Here is a 14,719-nt window from a genome sequence, read left to right as displayed (position 1 = left end):
CGCCGCACTCCAACATAGAGCTCCTTCCACCTCGCGGCGTTCGCGATTCCTCCGCCCCTCCCTCCAGCCACGGCTCAGACTCCTAGGTCGCTCGGGCAGAGCGGGCGGCGCGCTGGGGGGATGCGCTCTATGAGGGCTCTGCAGAATGCGCTGAGCGGGGCCGGCAGTCACTGCTGGCTGGGAGGCTGGGGTCACCTGAGCCGGAGCCCTCTTCTTGGCGGGGGCGTCCGGCACCACCTCAGTGAGGCCGCGGCGCTGGGCAGAGAGACGCCGCACAGCCACCAGCCGCAGCACCGGGATCAGTAAGGCTTGCGGGACAGGGGCAGGGGAACAGGCTCGCTCCCACTCCCACTGTCGTTGTCGCCAGCTCGGAGTACCCTTACCCCGAGAGCGCACCTCATCTCCCCTTCTCTTCTCGCTCACTAGCCTGCGATGCCTTTTCTTTTAGATCTGGGGTTTTGGGTCCGCCGCGCTCGGGCGGTAACATGCCGTCCGCCCGGGAGGGCGTTTGGGCAGGTCGGTCCTCGGGATGGTGCCTGTCCAAGGTGCGTACTTAACTGGGAACGCAGACAAGCGCGGCGTGTTGGTTGGTGCACGTGTCTGAGTGCAGGGCCGTGTGCGCACCGCGCATCCTCACCTTCCCTCTCCTAGGTCCTCGGATGTATTTTAGGGGATGAGTGGGTATGGAACAGCCTCCTCCTCGAGTCTTGGAGTACTTGTGTCTGGCCATCTGTATGGTGTGTCTGTGTTTTGGCATGTCCTCAGCGTGTAATGTGTGATGCGCGTGTATTAGTGCGCAGGTACGTGGTGTGTCGTTTGCATATGTGTTGGATGTGTGCGTTATCGGGGCTCCTAATCTGTAGAATGAGGGTGGTTTTCCAGTTGGTTGTTAAATGAGGAAAATCGTTATAATTGGGTAAAAAATTATAAGGCTCAGATTTCCCAAACCAGAACCAGTCAGCCGTTATTTGTGCTGCTCAGGCTCCCTGATTTGAAGGGTTCTCATCCCTTGGGCTATTTATTATTCTGCCCCAGAGGCTGCACCTCTCTCCTCCACCCAGGAGAACTTGGTGGCTGAGCCTCTTTTCTCCGAGACACAGACGGAGCTGAGCAGGGAATTTTGTCCTTTCCAGCAGCCAACATAGACACTGTCCAAGTAGTCCCTGCACTATCATAGCAGAAACAGAAAATGGACCATCTCTCCTGTCATTGACATGTACTGATGACATTCAGAAAGACATGCATATCATAATTAAAGTAGCCAGATAGACACAGCACTGCCTCACCACCACTGGAGCTCCTGTCCTGACAGGTAACAGACCAGTAAGGTATGATTTATTTATCATTAATTATTAGGCTGTCCTTTTCCATCAGCTGCTTCTCAAGGAAACATGGAACATTTAAATTTTAAAGAATAAGCCCTCTCTCTGTCTCATTCTACTCTCCATTCCAACTTTCCCCAAATAATCACCATGGGAGAAATGGTGGGACAGAGCAAAGCCTTAATCTCCCTCACCTTTAAACCTCCTGGGAAGCAAGTAGTATCCCTGGTTCCTTCTACACATACTTCCTTACCCAGTGGTGTCTGGTGATGGAAGTGTTTGGGGAGCCTTGATCCTCCTGCCTATGGCTGCCTTTGCTCCCAGGGAATTCTTAGTAGGAGCCTTGATCTGGTTCTCCCTTGAGCAAAAGGAATTGAGAGCACTGGAGGGGGATTGGCTCTGGACTGTGACACCATGATGGGGAGGGTTTCTTGTGTTTGGGGAGTGGGGGAGAAGGAAGGCAGAAAAAATGCCCTGGTACTCAGGTTCTTGTTTGTTTTTTTAATATTTAGCTTTGTTATTCCTGATTATAAAAGAAAAATAAGATAGAGTATCAAGAAAATAAAGATCCCAAATTAGAGGTAACCATTAATGTTGTGATGTATATCCATACATACCCTATATATGTATATATAAAATTTTAACAAAAATAGGATTACAGTCTTCATATTCCTTGGTAACCTTTTTCATTTATAAACAGCTTTTAATACCATTGAATGTGTATGTGTGTGATATTCTTGTCATTTTAGTGGCTGCTATTTAGCCATTTTAAGATTCCATTGTGTGAGGTATCATAATTTATTTAACCAGTCTTCAATCTGGTTACTACATATTCTTGTGAACCAGTTCAATTATTTCTTAGAGTAAATTCCTAGGAAATTTTGCTCCCCAGGGACACCTGTCATCGATATCTTGTGTAACCTTCTAAAGATATTGTATGCATATATCAGCAAATACATGTTGATATTTTTTTCCTTTCTTTTTTATGAAAATGGTATCATGGTATACACATTGTTCTGCACCTTGCTTTTTCGCCCCTCAACATTATATCATAGATCAATCCTTATCTGGGCCAAAGGGTTTGCAATTTTCTTAAGGCTTGTTATACTTCAGTGGTATGGCATTATTTCCTGTCTTCCCTCAGCTTCCAGGCACAGAGACTTGCCCTCTAAATGTTCCTACATAATTTCCTTCTTGCGTTATTCCTCATATAGCTTTTTCCTCCTCCCTTCTATCACCAGATGGACTCTGTCCTCCTTATAGGCACTAGCCTCATTGTGACAGTTGGATTTCCTCAGAAACAAGAAAACACCCCTCTCCTGGTATTCTTTCTGACCCCTGACCCTAAACACATACATGCCTGGTCTATGCCAAGCTTCTTGAGAGACTTTTAATGTTTTAATGCCTTGTTTCAATAGATAATATGTCCATATTCAATAAATAATATATACATATTCATATGGCTCAAAATATGCAAAAAGATATATAGTGGGAAGTATCCCTCCCACTCCTTTTGCCCAGCACTTGCTTCATCACCCTAGAGGAAGGTAAATCAGGCTTACAGGTTTCTTTTTATTTTTTAACAAGTTTCATATATATCCTTCCAGAAATATTTTGTGCTTGTAAAGGCAAATATACTTTTTCCTTTTAAACATAAATAGTACCATACTATGAACACTGTTTTACAGATGGCTTATTTTAGTTAATATGACATGTTAGGGATCATTCCATATCAGTACTTAAAGAATTCTCTCATCTCTTCTTTTTTATACTGCATAATATTCCATTACATGAATGTACCATAATTTAAGCAGTTCCCTGTTGATGCACATTTACATTGTTTCTAGTACTACTATTACTAACAATGCAATAAATGGGAATATGTTATTTTGTAGGTATGTAAGTACACTTACGAGATAAATACCTGGAAGTCAAATTGTTGGATCAAAGAGATTAAAGGGTCTTAATCTCAAATAGCTGTCATATTTGGAATGATCTGATAAAATAATTTCTCTAAATCTGTTAACATATTAATAGAACTCTTGAAGACCAAGAAGTTTTTAATACCTGGAATGTTAAGCATTATAAGCCAGCAAGAGAGATATTTTGGGCAATAGGGACCTTCCTAGAAACGTAACTTGGTAATTCTTTATTGAAGACCCACTGTGGGCTAGGGACTTCGCTCAATGTTAGGAAGACATAGGTATCCAAAACACAAAGACCTGGAGGGAGGGGATGGTAGGATGTGCAAAATGGGTAAGGGGGGGTAGGAGATTTTTTTTTTAAAGGTGTTTTCTAATTTCAAATCAGAAAAATTGGAATTAGAAATTTTTACATCTTGGGGCACCTGGTTGGCTCAGTCAGTGGAGCATGCACCTCTTGATCTTGAGGTTGTGAGTTCGAGCCCCACGTTGGGTGTAGAGACTACTTAAAATATTTTTAAAAAATTTTACATCACTTTATTTTTATTTTATTTTATTTTATTTTATTTTATTTTATTTATTTATTTATTTTTTTGAGAAAGAGAGTGCATGAGGGTGGGGCAAGGGCAGAGAGAAGGGGAGAGAGGATCTGAAGCAGGCTCCTCACTGACAGCAGAGAGACCCACGTGGGGCTCAAACTCATGAACTGTGAGATCATGACCTGAGCCAAAGTTGGACACTTAACCAGTGAGCCACCCAGGTACCCCTACATCTTTTTATTTTGAATTTAATCTGTAATCCAAAATATTACCATACCTGTTTACGATTTTGCAATGTACTTCTTTTTTTTTTTTTATAGGCTCCATGCTGGGTGTAGAGCCCAACATGGGGCTTGAACTCGTAACCCTGAGATAAAGACCTGAGCTAAGATCAAGAGTCGGATGCTTAACCAACTGAGCCACCCAGGCACTCCTGTACTTCTAATTTAGTAAAAATAAAGAATGTTGATGCCAAACACACACACACACACACACACACACACACACACACACCTCTAACAGTGGAGCAAGGGAGTCTTCTGTCAGTAAGATGGTGTGTTGTGTCATACCAGCAGCATAAACAATATTGGGAGGTTTGAGGAAGCCTTTATAGAATTAGTAACATTTGATCTGGACCTTGAAGGATGAGCAGGACTTTTCCAAGTGAAGGGATAAAAAGGTAATTCCATGCAGAAGCTGCAGCATAAGCAAAGGCCAGGAAGCCTAACCATATCTGGTCCACAAGGACCTACCTGTTATCTGGCGTAACTGAAGTGTTGGGACATGGTGGAGAATAGAAAAAGAATGTTGGTAGGTTTTAAGAGCCTTGAATGCCATACCAAGAAATAACTTATGTGTAGGCACTGGAGAGCTATCAAAGGTTTTTGAGTAGAGAAGTGATATTTGACTTTTAGAAAGTTAACTGGCACATTGTGGAAGATGGGTTGGAAGTCAAGGGAGGGTGATAGCAGTTAGGGAACAGACAATATGGAGCTGATGATGAAGCATGGTTTACTGAGCATTTACTTTATAAAAGACCATTTTCCACTAAATGTTTTGTTAATTAAGCCTACTTCATCCATGTAAAGCAGACATTACTACCCTTATTTTACAGATGAGGAAGCATGTTCAGCATTATTAAATAACCTGATTTCCTATCTATATTAAGGTCACACAGCTATTAAGGGGCAAACTCTTGTTCTTTATACTGTGCCGTGCTGGCACAAAGGAAGAAAACAGGGTGGATTTGAGAGACATAGTGTGGGTTACCAACTGAACATGGATGTAAGGTATGGGAATTATCCAAATGATTCCACATTTCTGGGTTGGCACCTGGGTGAGTGATACGGCTATTAACCCAAATGGGAAGCACAGAAGAGGAGCAGAGGGAGGGAGGGGAAATGACATTTGGACACTTGGACATTTTGAGTTTGGCAGTTCCCTATGGGACATCTAGAAATGGAAATGTCTAGAAAGCAGCTAGAAATAAAGGTCTGAAGGTTAGGAACAAAAGAAATCTAGACAGTAAGATTTGACTTCTCAGGACAGATGTGAAAGTTGGAATTATAGGGCTGGATCAGCTGGTTCAGGGAGGAGGCATAGAGTGAGGACACCTATCTACTTATAAGGCCATGTTCTAGGAGGAGAAGCAGGGAGCAGTTCTCACGTTCCTATCCTCCTCCCCTATCTCTGCCCCCAAACAGTGATTCATCAGAGAGTGGCATGCTGTCGCGCCTGGGTGATCTGCTCTTCTACACTATTGCTGAGGGACAGGAACGAATCCCTATCCACAAGTTCACTACTGTAAGTTCCTCTCTACCTGCTCAGAACACTGAATCTTCAGGATCTCTGGGAAGTGGGGGGATGGCTAACGGGCCATGGTAGCAATATGGTAGTAGATGTCTAGATTCATAAGGCAATCCAGTCTCTGGACCAGGGTAGGAAGATGAAACCCTCTGACTCAGCCATTCTTCTTGGTTTGAGACTTTGACCCCAAGGGTTCAGGAACCAGCTTCCTTGATAAAAAAGGGCAGGAAACCTTTATCAGTCTCCATAGCTGCACAATTCTCTCCTTTCTTAGTCTGCAAACCCATTTGTTCCACCTATTACAGTAGTTGGGATTGAGCTAGTTGTTATCCATTGGGAAAGAATATTAGGATTGCATTGCTGTCCTTGTAGTTGACCTTACCAGGCTTCTTCTTTCCCCTAAAGGCACTGAAGGCCACTGGACTGCAGACATCAGATCCCCGGCTTCGGGACTGCATGAGCCAGATGCGCCGCATGGTTCGAGAGTCCAGCAGTGGTGGCCTCTTGGACCGAGATCTCTTCCAAAAGTGAGGGCCCCAGAGACAAGGGCACCCACTCTCAAAACTGATGTGGACATAGACTATAATGGCAGGGAGGGCTCTTGGGGATTGGATAGTTTGACCCTTCATTTTATTACTTATTACACAAGTAACATATGAACATGCATATACTCATTATAATAAGTTCAAACAATATAGAAATACATGTTCTCCTTTCCCTCTCTCCCCAATCCCAGTCCCCTTTCCCAGAAGTAAACATTGTTAACAGATTAGTGGGTATCTTCTAGATAACGTCCTATGCATTTACATACATACAGGAATATATATAAATATACTTATATGACTTAGGATTCTTAAAATATAAAGATGGCCCACTATACATATTATATGGGTATTTTTTTCTTATATCCCAAGACACTGTCTTGGGGTATCTTTCCACATCATTACAACAACCCCTCATTTTAGGGGCAAAAGAAACTTAAGACCCAGAAAGATAAAGTGACATGCCAAAGGTTATAGAGCTGTTGGTCCCAAACCTCATGACCACTCACGCCTTCTTTATTCCCAACTTCCATGGCTCCAGAGTGAGTCACAGCTGCATCTCTCCAGCCCCCTAACCCAATCGTGTCTGGGATCCAGGTGTGTGAGCAGCAACATTGTGCTCCTGACCCAGGCATTCCGAAAGAAGTTTGTCATTCCTGATTTTGAGGAGTTCACGAGCCATGTGGATCGCATCTTTGAGGATGCCAAAGAGCTCACTGGAGGCAAAGTGAGGGCCAGGGGACTAAGGGAGGGGCAAGGGCTCTGGGCCAGATATACCTTGCTTCTTGGAAATTTCTTGGGGCTGGGAATCCATGGATGAGAGATAAGAAGCAGAACCTCTAAAAATGGGGACAAATGCTTTATGTATTTCTATACATGTGATTTCTAGAGCAGGTGAAGGAATCTGAAGTTTCTTAGGGGACAAGTGGCATAAAGGATTCAATCAAACTTTGAAAGAGACCTATAGGGTAATTGAGCCTGAGAACCAAAACCCAGAATTTTCCTCTTTTTACTTTCCGTAGGCTTTACTGCCATCTCTATAGGAATAGAGCTACAGAAAGCTAAGGCCTTCTTGGACTTAAGGCTTGGGTGTCCCCGAGAACAACAGGCAGGAGGGAACCCTATTGCCCTTCAGAAGACAGAATTTTCACCTTTATCCTGACTCTGATTATCTCTGTTCCCCCTCTACATCCATATCTCCATTCTGTCTGTTTTGTCTCCCCACTCATGCCCAGGTGGCGGCCTACATCCCTCAGCTGGCCAAATCCAATCCAGACCTGTGGGGTGTCTCCCTGTGCACTGTGGATGGTCAGCGGTAAGATGCTGGGTGAGAGGAAGGGGAGGCAGAGCACGGGTGCAGAACATAGACTGATCCCTTTCATGGCACCTATCTGCCCCCAGGCACTCCGTGGGCCACACAAAGATCCCCTTCTGCCTGCAGTCTTGTGTGAAGCCCCTCACCTATGCCATCTCCATAAGCACCCTAGGCACTGACTATGTGCACAAGTTTGTGGGCAAGGAGCCCAGTGGCCTACGTTACAACAAGCTCTCTCTCAATGAGGAAGGTGAGCACTACCAGGGCTCAGGCCAGACTCATAGATGTCCCTCTTCTTATTCCCACCTATCCCTCCAGCCTTGTTTGTTTATTTCTCTGACTTTGCTGATTAGCTCTGTCATTTCATCCTCCCCAGCAAAGAAATTTTTCTTGTCTAGCCTGCAGAGTGGGCTGGCTGTAAAGGAGGCTTTGCTCAGCAGCTAATAAAACTCTGGGTGGTTTGTATTTCTCCAGGAATCCCCCATAACCCCATGGTCAATGCTGGTGCCATTGTTGTGAGCTCCCTGATCAAGGTCAGTGCCATCCTAGCCATCTGGAAGGTACTGTTCTCTAAACCCCCTTGTTCCTATATCCCACATATCTGCCCAGTTCTCCAGGAGACTGCTGGGCCTTGGTTCCTATGAGGGTCCCCAGGAAGTAGTGAGGGCACAGCAAGGACCCACATATGTCGAAGATGTTAGTAAAAGGAGCTGTACCTCTGCCCCCAACCCTGAGTCTGGAGCCCAGAGCTTCCTGGCCCTTAGAGAAGTGAGCAGGTCTTCAGGTCTTGACCCCTGCCTAGGACCAAGGGCCAAATGCCAGACACAGGGGGAGGACAGCACCGTTGGGTACTGATTGGCCACTTCTGGGTGAGGGACACAGAAAGAAGGGTGAATGGCCAGGCCAGGGCAGCTATTCACGTCACCTGAAACTGTGAGTTGGCCTTGAGCAAGGGTATCAGGCTGGTCTGTCAGCTGTAGGTCTCCCAGGGCTTGAGCAAGAACCTGAGAACAGTGTGGGCCGCAACACTCCAGAGCCAATCACAGCCCCTCCTGGGGAAGGTGGTGTTAGGAACCCTCCCCCCTGGGACTCAGGTGTCAGAGTCCCTATGGTGTTGACACTATAGTTGACATGTACAGGAAGCAATGGAGTGTGGTGGGGGTGGAATGGGAGACCAGACCAGGCTCAGGCTCTCCCCTTGCCCCGGGATAGCTCTGTCTACAGCCCTGTAACTGGCACCTGCCTCATTCCATTCCCATCTAAGTGGGCCTATTGGACCTGACACTCGGCTAAAATCTTCAGCTTTATTTCAGTTATCAATATAATTGATGTAATTGAGTATTAAATGCAACACCCCTCCTGATCCCATTCCTGTCACTCCAGTTGGAGATAGCTATGGGAGTCAGGGATAGGGATAGAGTATGGTTCTAGCTTGGGCCATAAGGGATGAGGATGGGGATCAGGAATAGGAATGGGGCTTGGGGACAGGACTGGAATCAGGAGAAGGAAAGTGAGAGTCAGATGAGGGCTGGGATTGAGAATGGAAATGGAAGTGAGGCTCAGGGATGGGTAAAACTCACAGATGGGGTGAGGTTATTTGTACTCATTACTTGATACTAAAATCTAAATGGCTTGGTTTTTAAGATCATTGGATATGATATGCAGGTATACAAAAAGACTCAGTTGTAAAAAAAAAAAAAAAAAAGTCACTAGCAAAACCAGTCTAAGACATTAACTCCACTAGGTCCTCCTGGCACTCCTGTCATCCTCCTAGGCTTGGAATGCTGATCGATCGATCTCTCTCTCTCTCTCTCTCTCTCTCTCTCTCTCTCTTTGCAGATGGACTGTAACAAAGCAGAGAAGTTTGATTTTGTAAGTTCCCTTGCTACTCAGCTCCTGGCTGCTTTTCTCGATGGCATGTTATCCTTTCCAAGTGTCCCAGTGCGTGGCTCTAACCCCACTTTGATAATGCACCAGCCCATACTAGAAGCTTTATTTCCAGAGGTGTGGGGATCTGTGGCCTCAGAGGGAAAAAGCCTCTTGAGTCCCTGCTATGATAAGGACTGAGGAGTTCAAAAAAGTTAGGCAGGCTAGTGTGTGTTTAGTAGAGGTTCTCTTTCATGTGGTGCCTTCCATGCTCCTTTTTCTCTTTTAGGTGTTACAGTATCTGAACAAAATGGCTGGGAACGAATACATGGGTTTCAGCAATGCTACGTAAGGCTCTGTTCATAGGATTGGATGAATACATTGTGGGGTGTGTTTGTGTGTGCATGTGTGTGATAGAGAAGGTGGGGGTGGTGATAAATCTTAAGAGCAAGAAATCCAGGGGAATTTTGGCCACATAGCTTCCTCAGAGTCCCTTCATTGACATGTTTACTTTGTAAAAAAAACTTGTTCCATTTCTTTTTTTAAGTTTTTATTTTGAGAGGGTGCGTGTGTGCACAAGCGTGAACAGGAGAGGGGCAGAGAAGAGAGAGAGAATCCAGGCAGGCTCTGCACTGTCAGTACAGAGCCAGACGTGGGGCTTGAATCCATGAACCATGAGATCATGACCTCAGCCAAAATCAAGAGTCTGACACTTAACCAACTGAGCCACCCAGGCATCCCTCCATTTCTACTTAGTACTTAAGAGAGGCAGTATGAGGGCTTATTCTTAAACCCTTTCTTGACGAGTCCCTCACGGCTAAAATGCTCATCAGTTTTCCCAAACTAGATGACCCATTTTGGGTTTGGTTTGTTTTTTTATGCTTTACAATAAAGTTTTGCCCAGTGTTTCCTCAGGGTCAGAAGTTTCCTCCAGTATTACTGTGAGAATTTATACAGGGGCTGCTTTAGTTTGACATGTGTGATCTAGTTCTATCTCTCTCAAGGAAGGTATTTTTCCCCTCTCCTTACACCCACCCTCAAACATCAAGTACTAAATTCAGTGTTTGCTTCAGATTCCAGTCAGAGAAGGAAACAGGGGATCGGAATTATGCCATTGGCTACTATCTAAAGGAAAAGAAGGTAATTGGGAGAGGCCGGTATAGAAAGTCCCCGGGAATTCTGCAGCTGGTGGAAGGGCAACTGGGGCTGGGGACTTTGCTTGAGATCCTGGCAATGTGACAGGATCTGCTGATGGCCTGAAAAGAAATGCTCTCCCTTCTTCTTTCTTACAGTGCTTTCCTAAGGGGGTGGACATGATGGCTGCCCTTGATCTCTATTTCCAGGTGAGGAAACACTTCTGTTTAGCTCCGGGCCAAAGGAACAGGACAGACTGCCATCCTTCCTCTCACCCACAAGAGGGATGCTCCTTTTCAGTGGTTCTGGTGTCCTTCAGAAACACCAGGGGAACTTTTTGAAAGATCAGGATGCCCAGAACATTGCTCTAGACCCAAGAGCACAGTGTTCACATCCACACTGCACCCTCACCTCTGCCTTGTCTCCATAGCTGTGCTCCGTGGAGGTGACCTGTGAGTCAGGCAGTGTCATGGCAGCCACCCTGGCCAATGGCGGGATCTGCCCCATCACAGGAGAGAGCGTGCTGAGCGCTGAAGCAGTGCGCAACACCCTCAGCCTCATGCACTCCTGCGGCATGTACGACTTCTCAGGCCAGTTTGCCTTCCATGTGAGTGCTGCTGGCCCTGCCATCCATTTGCCACCAGTCCAGAGCCGAGACATGAGGACACGGAGTCTCTCAAAGTTGAGGATGGAAGCTTGTTCCCGCCTATCATTCAGTAGCTTCCAGCCAGGCAGTTAGGCTGAGAATCCTTAGGGGAGTTTGTCAAACACACCAAATCCCTCAAACACATCAATACATGATGCTGCAGCTTCTAAGCCACTCTTCTGCTGCTCTTCACGTGCCTGGCACTTCTCTAGGTCTCAGTTTAGATGCCACTTCCTCAGAGAGGCTTTTCTGACCATCCTGTCTCCAGTAGGCCCCCCTCCCACTTCATTCTCTATCCCTGCACCCTACTTCATTTCTCCTGTGTTTTCCCACAAGCTGTGGTTATTTTTCTCTGTTGATGATGTATCTCCTACCACCAGAATGAAGTCAAATGATACTGTCCTAGTTCTAGGGCAGCATCAGGCACAGCATAGACACTCAACAAATATTTCCTTACTGAAGCCATTAATTTAAGGGAGAGAGGGCAGGAGATTAGTAAGAAAAGAAGCTAATTAACAAGCCAAAAGGTTGAGATGGATGTGGCTTTGCCTATGCAGTCATTTGGGATAGACTAACTTATTCATCTGGACCTGGGGGCACCTCTAGCTTATCCTCAGTTTCAACTTTGTCCCCAAGGTGGGCCTGCCAGCCAAGTCAGCTGTGTCAGGAGCCATCCTCCTAGTAGTACCCAATGTCATGGGAATGATGTGTCTGTCACCTCCACTGGACAAGCTAGGGAACAGCCACAGGGGCATCAGCTTCTGCCAGGTGAGTTACTTTGCATGTAGGACTTAATGTTTTTGAATGAGTAAATGAAACAATTTTGAGCTTCTACGAAGTGCAGGGAGTAAGTAAACAATCTCTTTGGCTTATGATTCTAGAAGTTGGTGTCTCTCTTCAATTTCCACAACTACGACAACCTGAGGCACTGTGCTCGGAAGTTAGACCCACGGCGTGAAGGGGGAGAAGTTCGGGTAAGGAAAACCCAAGGTGGCTTATAAGAATATTTCAGAATATAACATTCCATAATGCTTTAGCAATACCCTTGGCTAAGCATCTTTGTAGAACGGTCACAGGGCAGAGCTGGGCATGGGTGAGCTCAAAGTCACAGTTAATCTAAGGTGGGTATAATTTGTTTTCCAGAACAAGACTGTGGTGAACCTATTATTTGCTGCCTATAGTGGAGATGTCTCAGCTCTTCGAAGGTACTAAATAAACACACTAAAATACTCCTGGTCAGAGATCTCATTAGGAGTCAACACAGCAAAATAGTTAAGTGCTTCAGCTTTAGAGCCAGATAAAATAGCACAGATTGCATTTAAATGAGATTATTTTAGGGGCGCTTGGGTGGCTCAGTCAGTTAAGTATCCGACTTCCATTCAGGTCATGATCTTGCAGTTTGTGAATTCAAGCCCCGCATCAGGCCCTGTGCTGACAGCTCGGAGCCTGGAGCCTGCTTCAGATTGTCTCTCCCTCTCTCTGCCCCTCCCCCGTTTATGCTCTGTCTCTCTCAAAAATAAAAACACTAGGGGCGCCTGGGTGGCGCAGTCGGTTAAGCGTCCGACTTCAGCCAGGTCACGATCTCGCGGTCCGTGAGTTCGAGCCCCGCGTCAGGCTCTGGGCTGATGGCTCGGAGCCTGGAGCCTGTTTCCGATTCTGTGTCTCCCTCTCTCTCTGCCCCTCCCCCGTTCATGCTCTGTCTCTCTCTGTCCCAAAAATAAATAAAAAACGTTGAAAAAAAAAATTATAAAAAAAAAAATAAAAAAAAAAAATAAAAACACTAAAGAAAAAAATTTTTAAGGAGATTATTTTAAGTACAGTGACTGCCATGTGATAAGAATTTAATTAACAGTAGTCACTGTTAGGATTAACCTGGGTGTTAAGAGCAGAATCCTAGGAAGTAATTAAGGACCTTGCCTCAAGTAGATCACCAACATCAGCAAACATGTAGGCAGTGATGTTTCTGGAAGCATCACACCCGTCTGATTCGGGAGTAACAGTCTCATCTGGTTATAGAACATGATTACTCAGAGTCTACAGATCTTACCATAAGCTCTGTTTTACTTTTTCTGGAATCCATCCAGTCTGACCCCACTTCAGAAAAGACACTAGTGATTCTAGGCTGATCTGGGTAACTCTAGCTATTTTCCACCACCCTCAGGTTTGCCTTGTCAGCCATGGACATGGAACAGAAAGATTATGACTCCCGCACAGCCCTGCATGTTGCTGCAGCTGAAGGTATCTAAAAGTTAAATAAAAGGGGAAGACCTTTTCTTTTTATATATATATATATATATATATATATATATATATTTTTTTTTTTTTTTTTTTTTAAAGTAAACTACTCCCAACATGGGCCTAAACTCACAACCTTGAGATCAAGAGTTGCATATTCTACTGACTGAGCCAGCCAGGCACCCCCTAAGAGCCTTTCTTTTCTAACAAGAGTAATCCCTATCGAATATGCCCTTAAGGTTACAAGGGAAGGAACTGGTTTTGTCCAGATGCCCTGCAGTTTGCAGGCCAACTATTATTGGGTGCTTCAGGGAGCAAAATGGGAAGAGGCCTTTCCCATTTTGGTTCAGACTCCAGCTGCCAAAAGTCTATACTAATGTTAACACCAAAAGGTTCAGGATCTGTGCCATCTCATTTTCCTTCTGCCCATATTCCTAGGACACATCGAAGTTGTTAAATTCCTGATTGAGGCTTGCAAAGTGAATCCTTTTGTTAAGGACAGGTGAGTAGGATTAAGGTAAAAGGAAGGCTGGGCAGCAGCTTTTCTCCCACTGCCCTCCAGCCACCACAGTCACTATTTAACCATAGCGTTCTCAATGTCTTCTTTGCCTGATCATGGGCTTTGTTCCTTTCAGGTGGGGCAACATTCCCTTGGATGATGCTGTGCAGTTCAACCACCTGGAGGTGGTGAAACTGCTTCAGGATTACCAGGACTCCTATACACCATCTGAGACTCAGGCCGAAGCAGCGGCTGAGGCCCTGTCCAAGGAGAACTTAGAGAGCATGGTGTGAGCATGGGGTGCACATACAGTACCTGCTCAAGAAATAGCATGACTGGCCACACACTTAACCCATAACCACCAAACATGCTATGGAGAGCCGCACTGCTTCAGTGGGGACCAAGACTTAGGCTACTGCTTTCTGTGAGAGTGAAAATACCCCATTCCCTTGGCAGACAGAGTATAGAGAAGTGCCTTGGTGGACCCATGCAGTAGAGCAATCCATGGAGACTGACTTTCTTTGAGGTACAGCCTAATGGTTTAGCCCACTCAAAATCATCCCAGGTCTTCACCCAGATCCCCTCTCCCTTTCTTTAAAAAGCATCATGAGAGAGACAGAGATGCTCTGGTAAAGGGGCCCTAGCCACCATGTACAGGTATGTATCCACAAAGGAAGTGGGACAGCTATGCACCAGACTTTAATAGTCTGGAGAGGTCTGCCCTCCTTAGCCAGGAAGTACTGCTGCTACTGCTAATTTTTTAGACAGAGAAAGTATTTTGTGCTCAAATAAACTTTAATTACACAAATTATAATTGTTAAGCCCAGTCCTTCTCTCTCTCCCACAGGGGCATCCAGCTGCGTCACCATCATAAAGGTAGAATAAGAGGGAAC

At 45.4% G+C, this 14,719-nt stretch overlaps 1 protein-coding gene across 3 annotated transcripts; it reads left to right on the top strand.

Annotated features, from left to right (window-relative positions):
- The first annotated feature begins 69 nt into the window (after positions 1-69).
- Positions 70-14,635, top strand: GLS2 (glutaminase 2). 3 transcript variants are annotated; one of them, XM_042946885.1, is made up of 18 exons: positions 70-302; positions 5,487-5,586; positions 5,995-6,116; positions 6,729-6,858; positions 7,367-7,446; positions 7,533-7,696; positions 7,921-7,979; positions 9,286-9,318; positions 9,602-9,660; positions 10,386-10,452; positions 10,605-10,655; positions 10,877-11,053; positions 11,729-11,860; positions 11,974-12,066; positions 12,236-12,297; positions 13,254-13,330; positions 13,766-13,829; positions 13,963-14,635. In XM_042946885.1, the coding sequence occupies exons 1-18, from the start codon at positions 121-123 to the stop codon at positions 14,117-14,119; spliced, it is 1,809 nt and encodes a 602-aa protein (XP_042802819.1). In that variant the 5' UTR covers positions 70-120; the 3' UTR covers positions 14,120-14,635. The 3 variants fall into 3 exon arrangements, with proteins under 3 accessions (XP_042802819.1, XP_042802821.1, XP_042802820.1); XM_042946886.1 differs by lacking the exon at positions 70-302 and adding an exon at positions 433-545; XM_042946887.1 differs by lacking the exon at positions 10,877-11,053.
- The last annotated feature ends 84 nt before the right edge of the window (positions 14,636-14,719 follow it).

This window comes from Panthera leo, chromosome B4 (genome assembly GCF_018350215.1).
Source record: "Panthera leo isolate Ple1 chromosome B4, P.leo_Ple1_pat1.1, whole genome shotgun sequence".
NCBI classification, from domain to species: Eukaryota; Metazoa; Chordata; class Mammalia; order Carnivora; family Felidae; genus Panthera; species Panthera leo.
This window is presented reverse-complemented; position numbering and strand designations above follow the sequence as displayed.